General features: G+C 48.8%; 1 protein-coding gene across 1 annotated transcript; it reads right to left on the minus strand.

Moving 5' to 3' along the window:
• Positions 1 to 984: 984 nt before the first annotated feature.
• Positions 985 to 14,949, minus strand: Josd1 (Josephin domain containing 1). Its single transcript, XM_021183276.1, has 4 exons — positions 13,766 to 14,949; positions 4,149 to 4,277; positions 3,847 to 4,041; positions 985 to 2,930 (listed from the first exon to the last, which is right to left on the minus strand). The coding sequence occupies exons 1-4, from the start codon at positions 13,948 to 13,950 to the stop codon at positions 2,831 to 2,833; spliced, it is 609 nt and encodes a 202-aa protein (XP_021038935.1). The 5' UTR covers positions 13,951 to 14,949; the 3' UTR covers positions 985 to 2,830.
• Between the last annotated feature and the right edge of the window lie 381 nt (positions 14,950 to 15,330).

Consider the following 15,330-nt stretch of genomic DNA (forward strand, 5'->3'; position numbering starts at 1 on the left):
GAAAGTGCAGGCCAGACTCTGGATATGCAGACTATACTGTATTTATAACCTGTTTTTTGTATGTTTGCCTTATAGTCTTGAGAAAGAGAAGGTTTGCAAGTAGAGCTTGTTATCATATTCTTGTTTTTATTGGGGGTGGAATCTCTCCAGAGCCCAGGCTAGCTTTCAACTTGGTCCTCCTGAGTGCTGAGGGATCATGGGCATGCACACCTAGTAAAGACATTTATTTTAGTTTTTTAAGGCAGGGTTTCTCTATATAGCCCTGGAACTCTCGGTAGACCAGGCTGGCCTTGAACTCAGAAATCTGCCTGCCTCTGCCTCCCCAAGTGCTGGAATTAAAGGCACGCGCTGCCACTGTCTGGCTTATTTAAGTAACAGCAGAGTCTCTGATAATAGATCCAACGTTAGCTCTTCTTTTCGAGCCCTGCAGTCTTGCTACTCAATACTGGCCTTTTGTTTTTCTTTAGAAATGGGATCTATGTTGACCATACTGACTTGAAACTCAGAATTGCCTGCCTCTGAGAAACCTCAATTCAATCTCCTACCTGAAAAACCACCTCCTGAGAATTGGGGCAGTGCTGTAGGAACCACATCTAGCTTGGCTTTGGTTTACTGTGCAGGTTTTCTAAGCCCTTTATGTGATTCTCAACAGCACGGTGTGATTTTAGGAGGTTGTGGTATTCCTATGGGTTAAGGAATCTGCACAAAGCCTGCTGACGTTGTATGCTCTCCAGGCCTGCAGCTCCAGTGTACCTAGCCTTTCCTCCACTGTAATCCAGACCGATCCTGACACAGCCTCCCCACTGCAAGCACGGCAGTGTGGTCGCAGTGTGGTCGGGGCACCTCTGAACTAATCTCACAAAGTGCTTTCTCTTGGTTTTTCAGCTAGGAAATCTGATTACTGTGTCTCAGAGTGGTGACGTCCCTTCTATGACAAAATCCTGCCAAAGGTTTTTACATAATCAGACAACGAGTAGACTTGTGTTCAGCTTTTCATTTTTAATATTTGGTTAAACAAAATACATCTTTGTAAACAAACCCAGCACAAGGCCAACAGAAAAGGGAATAAAGCAAGAAAAACAAAGCCTAGGGCTGCCCCTTGCTGGGAGTCAGGGTCAAGCTGCCCCTTCCTTCACAGGAGTGGGGCTTTGCCCTGGGGCATTAACATGGGTCCCTGTTCCTAAGCACCAGAATTGGATATGAACAGAACCAGCCCTGAAATGCTTAAGCGTCTTTGTACATCCCACTAGCTCATGGACTCCACGTGTGTGTGGCTCGTTTGCAGTGCCCTTTGCACAGGCCCAAGCAGATCTGTAGGGGAGAGTCTCCTCTTCCCCAGAAATGGCTTACTATCACCGACAGTGCCAATGGACCCAAGGTCCTGCTTGTGACAATCAGCAAGGTCGGCTGTAACTTCTGGCTGGTAGTGATTGGAATGTCATTGTGCAGGGGCAGAGTTCCCCATGGTGCCAAGCAGATCTGGTGTAGAAAATGGTGCAGATGACCATGGCTGAGCGCAGTGCAGTAGCCACCCGAGGCCTCTGCTATGTGAATAAAAAACNGCCTTGTTGGATTGAAGATACATGTGCAGAAAAAGTGCTGGTGTAAACATGCACTCCAGTCACAGTGGGGAGACAGCCCCCGCTTCACCCCAACAAGCTTGCTCAGGATTAACATGCAAGCCCCAGGTAGCTCTGCTGCCAAGGGAGAAGAAGCAGACCAGTGGGGCAGCTCTCAGACCTGCAGAGACCATGGATCGGTAAGGGCTGGCCAGGTCACCTGCCTTGAAGGCCACCACAAACACATTGGTATAGGGGTATGGTACTTATTCCCCTCATTTTCCAAAATTACAAGAGAAAAAAATGGTCTAGAACTAGTTGAGGTGGGGCGAGCCAACCCTGTTTGTCAAACTACACAGACGCCAAACCCAGAGGCTCTAGCTTGATGCATACAGCCAACCTGAGATTGCTGCCACAGCTCTGGAGCTCAGGACGTGCCTACTGGTCTCAAACCCTGAAGCTTACCTTCNTGGCAGTTCCTCGCCCAACTCTGTCCCAAACTGTGGAATTTTAGGTCAGTGTAGATGTTTGACTTTGCTAAAATGGGCCAACTATGAGNACTCTCCCTGTTCATTGTCTTTTGTCCCAGAGCCTCCCCAGTCAATGTAGTGAAATGNTAGGGACACGATTAGAGTGAAGAGCCACCAGTGACTACCCTACTGTGGCTTTACCCACGTGGTATTAGGCATATCTTTCACCATTGTCTTGCTAGAATGATGTGCAATTCACCTACTTTGGAATAGCAGAGCCTCTTATTATAAAACCCCAAGGCTGGCTGGGNTTTAAAGGGACCAAGAGGAGGCATAATGGACTGCAGGTGACATGCAGTGTGACTGNTGGAGTCTTGACAGTTTCCTGAGAGACAGTTTCCTGGCTCTGNGTGTACTGTGTCCTCGGACCCCATGGTGCCACAGGAGAGAAAAGGGGCGGCCTTTCTGTGAGCCTGAAGCATCAGTGACACTACCAGCAGAGCCTGTATCAAGACCTCATGGAAAGGGAGAAATAACCCAGCCCCCTCAAAGGACACCGTCCTTGGCTCCCTCTCTGAAATAGCTAAGGGTTCAANGGCTTGCCCTAAGTGTTCAGAGCTCCTACCTTCTTCCCCCAGGCACAGACTGCTGGGTGGCTCTGTGACAGTCCACACATCTGTCCTATTGCACTGGCAAATCTGAAGGGAAAACCCAATGAGATGTTTGGGGAAGTGGACTGTAGAGGCCACAGCACATCAAAGAGGTCTGGAGGGTTGAGACAAAGAGGGTCAAACAGAACTGTCACACGTCGGCCCTCCAGCTCTGATGGGCTTCCACTTCTTCCGGTANAACCAGTAGGAGTTCACAGTTTTTACCTCGCAAATGGTATTTTAGAAATTTCCTATGGAAAAGGGAATAGGCAAGAAATGAGATGCCAGTGAGTTGCAGATTGCAGTCCTGGGACCACCCATTCACCAGAATCCTCCCCGTCAGAGGTCCACCGGTCTCTTCCTCCCAAGTAGATTATGGGTATCTCCCACCACCACCACGCTACACCCATGACGATCTTAAAACTCCAAGGGTGACTGGTTACCCTTCCATTCCTGCTAGAATTCGTCTCAGTTCCTGCACATCCTCATCTATTCCTGTCACTAGTGGCTACTGGCATAAGGGCAAGAACACTGCATATTCTAGTGGTTACTAAGCTTCACACAAACAAAGCAGCAGCAAACTTGGGTGTACAGCACTTGCCAAGCAGGCCTCACAATCTGACTGAGACCCTAGGAACCCACAGTGAAGGAGGGGCCCAGCCCTGGGAACTCCTCTGACCTCCACACATATCCAGGAGCACACAGGCACCTGCACACATATAGTAATAAAAGGAAAAACTTCATAGGGCAGGGTGTGGAGTCAAAGGCAGGCAGAAGCCCAATCTCTGAGTTGGAGAACAGTCTAGTCTACATAGGGAGTTGTAGGATAGCCAGGAATACAGAGAGACCCTGTCTTGATAAAACAAACCCGACACATGGCAACTTAACCATGCCTGGATGATGTCATCTTCCTCTCCTAACTGGCAGTTGTCTAAGTGGAGAGGTGACAATGTCAGTCCCACCAAACCAGAAAGCTACAATCAAAGAACGTGAAACCTGTTCATCAAAGGGATGGAGTCCTAATTAAGTCCAAAACCCTATGATTCCAAGGGGACAGGGACAGGATCCCAGAACACAGGAATTTCATTTCCTGTCAAATAATCAGACTAGCCCAACTTCCCCAGCAGGCCACACGAAAAGCCCAGTGGCCCAGCCTCACAGAGTTACCTGAGCTCACTCTCGCCTCCAATCCACTCTGGCATCTTGAGTTTGGAGTCAAGGTTGTAGTAGGCCCCTCCCACCTCACGAACACAGATCCAGTGCTGCCTTTTGAGAGGCAACTTGAGTGGACCCCAGCANAGGCTGGAGGGCAGGTTCATGATGAAGCCCATGACATTAGTAAGAGCAATGACACCCACGTCCCTGCAGAAGAGAAAAGGTGTCAGGCTCCCACACTCCATGGTTGCCCCCTTCACTTGGGGTAGGAACCACAGCCTGTTCTTGTCCGAAAATCAAGTTTGGTTTTCTACCTTCGCTTGTCCCACCAAACAGCTTCATAGCCTTTGGTTTGAAGTGCTGCCATGATGACATTCACATCATAGTTCCCATTTCCCAGCATGCTCTTCTTGTGGGGCGTCACCATAGTGTTCGGAGACAGCCTACAGATGGAAAAGGAAACATTTGGGCTTGTTGATCTCCCCAGTCTCCCCAGGCTTGTACCACCAGAAGAGTACTTTACAGCACTGCTCCTGGAAGATGGTTCCCTCAGCAGAACAGTCTCACAAGTTTCTACCCAAGCATCACATGCCTGGCTCCTGCCAGCCTGGAGATCGACCCTCCTGATGCAAAACAACTGAGGAAGGTTGAGGAGTGACCACGAGAGATGATTCTCCGAGGCACTGGCCTGTCACTGCAGCAGTCCTACTGCCCATGTTCTGCTTGGACACAAACCTTATAATAATAATAATAATAATAATAATAATAATAATAATAAAAAAACTGGCAAAGCTGGGTGTGCTGGTGGTACACAGGTATAATTCTGGCACTTAGGAGGCAGAGGCAAGGCAGGTCTTTGAGTTCAAGTCCAACCTCATCTACGTAGTGAGTTGTATGTAGCCAGTGGGAACTAAACAGTGAGACCTTTACTATAAAGGCAAAAAACATTAGTAATTGGTATGTGGTGTTTTAAATGACACAGGTAGTAACTGTTACTCCTGCTGTTTGCAATTTAAATGCTGTAAGGTCTGTACTTCTGTAATCATTGACTATTCAGATGTGTGTAGTGGCTGGGACAGACAGCATAGCTGCACGAACTAGAGCCAAATGAAAGGCAATGAAGAGGAATGAGGCCTATATTACCCTGGAATGCAGAACCCATCTATAGTCAGTGCACATGTGTGTGTGTGCCTATGTGTATCCTGAACAAAAGAAACATTAAAAGCACAAAGGATCAATTGGGGAAAAAAACTTACAGGCAGAAACAAGTTAATGTCTGAGTATGAGGCCAGTCTGCTCTACAGAGCAAGTTCTAGGACCTTCAGGGTTACACACAGAAACCCTATCAAAAAAAAGGAAAAGGGGGGGAAAAGGTACTCAGAAATCCGCCTGCCTCTGCCTCCCGAGTGCTGGCATTAAAGGAGTGCAACCCCACGCCCGGCCTTTCTTTTTATTGCTCCTTTTAGCAATTCCATTTTCCAGTAAGGCCTGTGCTGAGGACACTCCCAACCAGATTACTTTGTTCTCACAGTCTCGACAAGCCAGCAGATGAAGAAGCCATTTTGGCTGGAGGAGGGTCAGCATGTCTTTTTGTTGATGGTGGGTTTTGTTAGTTCATTTGTTTTTGAGGCAGGGTCCCTCTACATAACCCTGGCTGTCTGGGAACTCAAAGAGATAGATCTGTCTGCCTCTGCCTCCCAAGTGATAGGATCAAAGATGGGTCACACAATGGAAAAAGAAAGAACACTGTGGCAGGTTCCTCGGGAAGGGAGGGGTCCAGAGGCAGTAACATGTCATTCCAGAAGTAAAGATCTACTTTGAGCCGGGCAGTGGTGGCGCACGTCTTTAATCTCAGCACTTGGGAGGCAGAGGCAGGGGGATTTCTGAGTTTGAGGCCAGCCTGGTCTACAGAGTGAGTTCCAGGACAGCTACACAGAGAAACCCTGTCTCGAAAAACAAAAACAAAAACAAAACAAACAACAAAAAAGATCTACTTTGACCCAAAGAGATCAATTCTAAAATTTTAAGAACTCTTGCTTAAAATAAAATCAAAAACTTCTTCAAGCATAGCACCCCTGATGATTTGGGGTAGGTGTTAGCAATGCTACAGCCTCACGCATGCCAAGCAAACACTCTGCCAACTGACCCATATCACAAACCCCATTCTTCAAAAATAAAACATGCCCTTGACACGGTTTAAAACTCTCCGGTTAAAGTTTGGAGCTGTGACGAAAGGATGGACCATCTAAAGACTGCCATATTCAGGGATCCATCCCATAATCAGCTTCCAAACGCTGACACCATTGCATACACTAGCAAGATTTTGCTGAAAGGACCCAGATATAGCTGTCTCTTGTGAGACNATGCNNGGGCCTAGCAAACACAGNAGTGGATGNTCACAGTCAGCTATTGGATGNATCACAGGGCCCCCAATGGAGGAGCTAGAGAAAGTACCCAAGGAGCTAAAGGGAACTGCAACCCTATAGGTGGAACAACATTATGAACTAACCAGTACCCCAGAGCTCTTGTCTCTAGCTGCATATGTATCGAAAGATGGCCTAGTCGGCCATCACTGGAAAGAGAGGCCCATTGGACTTGCAAACTTTATATGCCCCAGTACAGGGGAATGCCAGGGCCAAAATGTGGGAGTTGGTGGGTAAGGGAGTGGGGGCGGGGGGGAGTGTATTGGGGTCTTTTTGGATAGCATTGAAAATGTAAATGAGGAAAATACCTAATAAAAAAATTAATTCAAAAAATAAAATAAAATAAAACTCTCCGGTTGCAGGGGATGGTGGTGCACACCTGTGATCCCAACAGTCAGGAGTCTGAGGCAGGACTGCCAAGAGTTCCAGGTCAGCCTGGGCTACAGTGTGAAACCCTGTCCCAAAAGACAAAAGGGGGGTGGAGGGACTTGAAGGATGACCCAGCACTTACACAGTGGCTCAAACCATCTACAACTACAGTTCCAGGGCATCTGAGTCCCTTCTCTGGCCTCCACAAACAGTGGACACAATGGGACGCAAGTATACATGCAGCCAAAATAGCAAAATACCCATCAAATAAAAATCAACAGACCAGGCAAGCCTCGAGCTCACAGAGATCCACCTGCTACCTCCTCAGTGCTGGGATACTGGCACACTGGGCATTGCAGGGATTTAGGGCTGGAGAGTTGGCACAGGGGTTAAGGAAGACCTAACCAGTTTTGATTCCAAGCAGTCATGTGATGGCTCCTAACAATCTGTAATTCTAGTTCCTAGTGATCCAGTGCCTTCTGGCCTCTGCTGGCACCAGGCACATATATGGTACAAACGTACATGCAGGTAAAATACCTTCACATTAAAAAGAATTTTCCTGACTCATGTCTTTAATTATTTTCAAACTATGTGTGTGTGTGTTTTAGATTTATTGTTATATGTAAATACACTGTAGCTATTTTCAGACACACCAGAAGAGGGCATCAGATCTCATTACAGATGGTTGTGAGCCATCATGTGGTTGCTGGGATTTGAACTCAGGACTCTCTCTTCGGAAGAGCAGTCAGTGCTCTTAACTGCTGAGCCATCTCTCTGCCCCCAAACAATATATTTTGATCTCATTCTCTTCCCCCCCACTCCCAACTCCTCTCGGATCCTTCTCACCTCCCTAATCACTCAACTTCATGGTTTTTCTCTCAACAACAACAACAACAAAATCAAACTAGAAAGAAAGATTAGGAAAAAAAATGTACAAAAAAAATGCAAATATAGAATCTGTTTTATATTGGCCAACTGCTCCTGACCATGGGGCCTACCCTGGAGTGTGGCTGATATACCTAGTGACATTACTGGAGAAAATTGATATCACCACCTACACATTTAAAAATAATAGCAACATTAAAGGAAAAAGGGCTCAGCTGCTCATCTCCAGAGCAAAGGCACCATCTCCCCACACATGAAGCAATGATCATTTACTTCTGACACCATCACCAGGGCAGCTGCCTTCGTAAGTGCCTCGTTTTACGCCTCACAAGAAAAAGTACTAGCTCATTCTATGAAAAATAGCCTGAGGCATGGGGTTGGAGAGACCCAGCCAGGGCCAAGTGCTCTCCTGGAGCACCTGAGTGGATGCCAAGATCTACCCCACGCAGCTCACACCACCCAGCCGCAGCTCCTAGGGATCCTACGCCTGTAGGTTCTCCAGGTCCCTGCACTCAGGGCCACATACCCACACAGACTTGCTTTTTATGTGCCCATTTCTTTTCATTTCTTTTTTGCTTCAAGTCCCATCTCCCGATTACCCAGAAAGCCCAGGATTGGGCACTTGAACAAGAAATCTCAAAAAGAAGGCAAGCCAGCCCAAGATTAGGATGTTTCTTCGAGGACCCACACTCTGGCTGCTCGTGTCTCCACTCAGAGAATGTTAGTGAAAGCTGCCAGAGAATAAGGCAGTTCCACAAGCTAGCAGTAACCTGTCTTGGGGCTTTCTGCAATAGGGCCCCCTAACAGGCCAGCCTGGCCTTGTCAAAGAGCTCCTTCCTGGCTTTGCAGTGGCTGGACTTAACTTTAATCCCAGCACTTGGGGGGCAGAGGCAGGTGGATCTCTATGAGTTCGAGGCCAACCTGGTCTACAGAGTGAGTTCCAGGACAGCCAGGGTTACACAGAGAAACCTTGTCTCAAACAAAACAAAAGCAAAAAAAGGAAAGTTAAAAAAGCTCCTTCTGGTAGCCATCCAGAAACCTGGCAGCAATATTACAGAAAGCAGCCATGATTGTGGATCATTCACTCATTCATTCATTCATTCATTCATTCATTCATTCATGTGTTTGCTTGTTTGCTTATTTTGAGACAGGGATTTTCTGTGTAGTCCCTAGCTGTTCTGGAACTCACTTTGTAGAGCAAACTGGCCTTGAACTCACAGAGATCTTCCTGCCTCTCTGCCTTCCCAGTGCTGGGGTTAAAAGTGTGTATCACCACACCCAGATAGGATAAAATGTATGTATGTATGTGTGTGTGTGTGTGTGTGTGTATTTTAATTCTAAAGTGGTAAATTTTTTCTTATAAAAGGTTTCGTGTAGCCTGAGCTAATTTCAAAGTCACTATTTAACTGAAGATAAATTAAAACTCCTTATCCTCCTGTTTCCAACTCCTAGGTGCTGGGAACACTAGGCGTGTGCCACAACATCACACACAAGTGTGAAGACTTTAACCAACTTGTCCATCAACACTAACAGCTGACAAAACTAAGCTCCACCCTGCTCAGCCTGGGCTCCTACAGATCCACCAAAGGTTAGCCCACTCCAGGTCCCACCCTGCTCAGCCTGGGCTCTTACAGATCCACCAAAGGTTAGCCCACTCCAGGTCCCACCCTGCTCAGCAAGGGCTCCTACAGATCCACCAAAGTTTAGCCCGCTCCAAGCCCCACCCTGCTCAGCTGCTGCTGCTGTCCTCTCCAGAGGGCGAAGTGCACTTCAGGCATGAAAATTATGTGGCCTTTAATAGTTTATCCTGCTTCTGACTACAAGCCAAATCCCACAGCTTAGAATCCTTCTTGATTCTATGAAAATGGAGGGAGACTCAGAGGATCCACATAATACCAATTTATCCAAAGATCATCAATACTAATTACTGAAGAATTCATCTGGGGTACATTCAAGCAAACAGTATCCCTGAAACCTTTTTAGTACTATCTTTCAGCCAGGCCTTGGCATCTAATAAACACGCCGAGCTGACCTATGTTGACATGGGGCTATTGTCTAGAACTTGGGAGGTGGAGGCCCGAGGAGCAGAAACTCATGATCATCTTCCAATACATAACCAGCCTGGACTACTAGATCTCCTTTCAAAGAAATCCCAAACTGATCAATATAGGAATTGCTAACAACAATTTCCATTCCATTCTACAGGGCTAGTTGTCTGGTCCCAAGAAATCTCTTTTCCCAAAGGCTGGCATTTAGACAAAAGCCAGCACCCCCATCCCCCGGGGACTTGGAAAAACTAGCTTCCATTTGCTAAAAATAAGCAACCTTATCATCTCTGGCAAAAGGGGCCTCCCACTAACATATATGCCTATGGTGTCCATTAGCATATCAAGGTCTATGCTAGCCTTTAGGCTCCTTAGAGCTCTATTCAGTAAGTTCTTGTTATAGCCCAGTTTACAGATCACCCTTCCTCCTAAGTACCTGTTCCCCTGAAAGACCCGGAAATGCCCCCAAGTCCCGTCATTTCTGCTTTCCTAAGAGACAGCGAGGCGGTCTGGAATAAACTTTTCCTTTACCACGAAATAGCTATCTTGGTTTCTTCATTGCACCCATTTTTATTCACTCATGGTCATTTGAAGATGAGGGGTTGTCTACCCCTGTGACCCGGTACCTGCCCGACAAAAGTCCTTTCTTTGACTTTAAGGCTAACTGACTGTCCAACTAGGCTAGCTGCTTCATGGGTGTTATTTAATCCTTTCACAATCTTTAGGTACTGTAAACAAGGAAGCTGAGGTGTAAGGGTTACAGTGACTTGCACAGTCACGCACAGCTGGTCGGTGGCACAGAGAGGATCCAGCCTTGTAAGACAACACTGAACAGCCTGCCTGGGATTGCGGCCCCACACTGCTCCAGCAGAGCCTCTTGGATATAGTAGGTGCTGCCTCATCCATTTCCACAGACACCCTGGAGCTCACAGCAAGCTTCTCCTGTTTGCCGTTAAAAACACAAGTGGGGGCTCTAAGGTGGGTTCTAGCCTAGGTCACCACTATGTTCTCAGTCCACTCCAAAGTTACTACTGGGCCTGCTATGGCAGTGTTTTGGATTTTAATAAAAAGAGAAAAGGAGGGAAGGGAGAGATTTAATCAACATTTTTTCTTCCTTAATTCTTTCATCAGAATTTCCTGATGTTTCTAAATAAAGCACATAGGAGTAGGTAAGTGTCAGCTATGCCCATCAAGGGCATGGATGAGCTACTCCAACCCCTAGACTTTAATATTTGGTGCCCAGGACCCAGGTTTGGTTCCCAGAACCCACGTGGCTGCTGACAATCACCTGCAACTCCAATTCCAGATGATCCAACACGTGTACGTGGTCCAAAGACATTCATACAGGCAAAACACCCAGACGAGTAAGGTAAATGCTTCTGCAAGCTGAGGGCCTACAATGGCAGAACACTCGAGAACATGCCTAAGGCCTTAAGTCCAATCCTCTATGAGTGCACCTCTAAGCCCTTTATTTTCCAAGTTTAGACGGACACGTGGTCCAGTGTACGAGGCGAGACACATGCTCTAATGACGCTTGTCTGCCATCGGGGCTCTTTTCCCCTGGACCCAGCCTCAGTCACATCTGACTCTTCCCTGCCCTGCCTGTTGTTGCTAATCAGCATTAGCCCAGTCCTGAATTCTTAACTCACTTCTCTCCCGCACATGAGTCATCCCACATCCACAACTCTCTTCAGATTCTATCCTGCTTTTGTATCCTCCTCCTCTAACTGGCTCCACTGCCAGGATGAGCTTCCTCCCGACAAACAGCTCTTATCCACACCGTCCTCCCGACTCTGCCCCTCATGAGCCACGGTTTAAAACCTGCAGGTCGCTCTGTCAGTGTCTCTCTGAATGCCAGTTTCTAAAGAGTCTGTCCCAGTGTCTGTGGCTCTCTCTGGACCTCGGTCATGTGTACAGCTCTGAGGTGCCCCGCTCAGCTTGTCTTCTCTGCCTCCTAGTACCTGGCAACTGCAAGTGGCTGGTCTTCCTCCTCTCACCTTTTCTTCCATTTTCTCCAGGTTCTTTATATACATTTGGGAGAAGTGTCCCTACTTATCTACACAGAACCTTTACAAGTAAAAATGCTCTATAATAGAACTCCTTTTCTGGAAATTTCTTACTGGTCAGCCCGTACCTGTACTGTACTGAGCGGGAACACAGAGATATACTGCAATTTGCAAAAGCTTCAAAAGCAACAGGGCCCTGGTCCTATGCGGTGACTGGCAGGTACTCAGCATCATTCATCCAGGAAAAACACATCTGAGAGATGCCCAATTATCCAGATATATAAAGCCCAGACCCCAAATCCTGCTGACTGACTAGCCAGAAAAGCAGCTACTCAACTTCCTACGTCTCTGAGATTTTCCAGCAAGAAGCCAGGAGGAGCCCTCTGGAGGTTATAAAGCCTGGCAGAAATCTCAATATTAACAAATACACACTCCACATCCTAATTTCTTCATCTGGAATATAGGAAACAACAGTGCCTACCTCCCGAGCCGGGTGTGAGGACTCTGCGGCTGCACAGAGCGTCTTCAGAATGGTGCAAAGAGCTGGTTTGTTAGTGTCTCGTTTGTCAGTCCAGGAGCCAGACTCACAGACGTCAGAATCTGTCAACCTGACCGTGACTAACTACATACAACCTGACATTAATTTACTGGTGGGTAAAACTAGGCAAACGACAGCAATTCTGTCTGGGCTTCCCAGGCCATGGCTAAGGTTGCTCTAAGATGGTCAGTACTCACTACCAAGTAGCAAGCACACTCAGGTGCCCATGGCCAGTCATTTCCTTCTCCCTGGTTAGGGATGAGAAAACAATTCAGAGCTATCCAGAAGAACATTAACAGCTGGCCAAAGGGAAGTTGTTCAGGAGCTTGGGCTCTCCTTTCTGTCGCATGACTGGGTGGTGGAAGACACCTTTTCTTACCCGCTAGAGCTTCATCTTCTGAGGAGTGAGCTGTACTTACAGAGAGCAAGGGGCACATCGGCCCTGCTGCCCTCTGAGCTTTCACTGGCACTAGAGAGTCATTACTCTCACTGTAGTTCTGTAAGAGCGCTCAGGATACAGCTCTTCTCAGAGACTCCTGTAGTTCTTTCAAGTTAGGTGGTCCACACTCAGGCACACCAATCACCCCAAACATTCTAGCTGGACCTCATGTTCCTGTGCGGTGCTACTTCAGCTCCAAATGAGGACCTCGGGGTACACCACTTAAAGCATCCTTGAGCTCTCTCTGTCCTCAGGTCTTTTCCAGTTGGAGGGGTAAGACAGGCTCACTGTCAAAGCTGCTATGAACTTCTGTCATGTTGCTGGGTCCAGTCAGACACTACAGAACTAACTCTCAAGGCCCTCGGTACAAGACTTCAGAAACCAAAGCAATGGGCATAAAACTGTACCCTGGACCACTTGTAGAGTGGCATATTTGTTCTATGGTCTTTTAGGGACACAGTGCTAGGGACTGTGCACTTAGGACCCCCTACGTAATGTGCAAGCACTCTTATCATTGAACTTCACACCAGCCCCACTAAAGTTATCACACAGCAGGAGAGAGCTGGAGTCTGCTCTAATCGCAGCGTAGCTGGTTCAGAAGCTACTCTGACCAAATTACTTGACCTTTCTATTCATTTCTCTATCAGTAAAACAACTGTGAGGGAAGTCACACAGAACAAATGAAGGACACCATGGGCAGGCAGCACATGGCCCCAGAACAGCTAAGCATTGTGGGTATACTTTTCTTGAGATTTCCACCATGTCCCACCTTTGGTAACAGATGGCTGAATGTGGATGTATTTTGTATCCCTCCTAGATTGGAAACTCCTTTTTGGCAGGTCTGTTAGGGAGGCAATAGAGCAGTGATCACCGTGGAGATAGGACCCTGAACTCAACCGAACCCATGGCTTGTCGGGTTATTTGGAGGAATTTAGGGAGCTCCACAGAGCCCTGTCTTCATCACAAATGGGAACAGCACATGCCACACGGAGTCCTCTGTCTGACTACAGCCGTGGAGACAGCACAACTGAGGTTAGTCCACCACAGATGGACCATAGATGGTGACTATCAGCCTGCCATTCCTGTGTGTCTCATTCCTGCCCCCTGCATCTAAATTCCAAACCTGTAGGTTTGAAGGTTTCTGTCCCTGAGACACTGCACCACCCACACAAATTCAGAAATACCAAGAAGTGGGGGGATCGAGATGCCAAGCAGGGGAGTCCTACCTCTGGAAAATCTCCTGCAGCGTTTCCCGCGTGAAGGCGTTGCTGTCCTGGAAGACGTTGTTGAGAGCATGAAGAGCACAGAGCTCCCTNCGCTGCTTCTCATGGTAGATTTGTGGGGGTGCTGCCTGGGGAAGGTCCGAGGATTCAGCTTTGGCCTTGTCTCCTTTNCATGGCACGCAACTCATGTTTTTCGATTTAGGTTCCAGGCAGAGCCGCTAAACACTCCNCTCCTTCCCTCCTGAGGAAAGTCTAGGTTTCTCTGTCTTCAGATTCCTGAGATTCACCTATTTATTCTCTGGTGTCCATGATTTATGCTTTGTCACTGGGAGGAAAGGTTGGAATCAAAAGGGACAAAAAAAAATCTACCTTTTCTGTCTTCTCGATAGGAAAAAATAACTTTTGGATTAGTTTATTTAGCCAACACTTTCAAAGTGCAGAATTAACAAAGAAAAAAAAAACATATAAAACGTAGGATTCCTCCCTTTGGCTGCCGCCTTCCCCTCCCACCCCCTTTGGAAAAAAAGAAACACCACGCGTTCCTGGCCGTGTTTTCCTCTCTGCAGATGCCAACTAGGCCTCAATGCAGGAGGGCAGAACCGAAGGGGTCACATCGCTCCTTTTCTTCCATTTCGTCCGAATCACAACGCCACAGGCTCCGAAGACCGGGTTGGGTGGNGGAGAAAAGGCCCAATGCCAAGAGCTAGCGAGGATCGGAGGGCGTACGATCGCGGGCCGCGCGGGGGCTCCGGGGATAGCGCTCCATGCCCGCCGGCGGACTGGCGGACTCGGCCCAGGGCAGGAGCCGCTTCGCCTCCGCGCGGGAGGAGCCGCGGAAAGGGGAACGGCAGCCGGGGCGCCGCCGCGGGGAGGTCCCGCCTGGCCCGCGAGGGTGCGGCCGGACGCCTTGCCTCGCCCGGTGCAGCCCTGGCCCACCGGGCTGGCTGTCCCCGCCGCGACCTCCTGCTGTCACGTGAGGCCAGCCCCNGGCTCCTTCCCGCTGCCTGCCGGGCGGGGACTGCTCGTCGCCCGGACGCGGCCACCTGGAGCTTGCGGGCCGCCACCTGGGCCACGCGGACGAGCAGGCGGCGGAGCGGGCGGGCACGCGCACCTGAGCCCGACGTCAGCGGCGTTCACTCGGCGCGCGCCCCAGACACGCCCCCGCGCTGACCCCGCCTGCCAACCTCGCGTCACCCCTGACGTTGTGTGACGTAGCCGACGCGGGCTGTTGGTCCGGTGGAGGTACTTAGAGGTCGCGGAGCGGTTGTGCAGGGTTGTGGAGCTCCGCGGTAGCGGGGAAGGTCGACTTGTCGCTTCGCCGCAGCTCCGCCCCGGCGCCCGCTCCCGCCTGGACGCCGCAGGGCCCTCCTCCCGGCGGAGTGCTTTCTTGAGCCGGGGCAGCGGCTGCCCTGGTCCACTTATGTTCATCAGATTTCCAAACACTTTACGACGCGGTCGGGCGTAATCTTGGTTGATGAACCCGACCGCCTCCAGTTTTCTTTGAGAGCTGAGGGCAAGACTCCCGCCGGGAGTCATATTTCAAATGGAAACCAGAGTTCTGTTTCAGA

Source organism: Mus caroli, chromosome 15, assembly GCF_900094665.2.
Source record: "Mus caroli chromosome 15, CAROLI_EIJ_v1.1, whole genome shotgun sequence".
Taxonomy (NCBI): domain Eukaryota; kingdom Metazoa; phylum Chordata; class Mammalia; order Rodentia; family Muridae; genus Mus; species Mus caroli.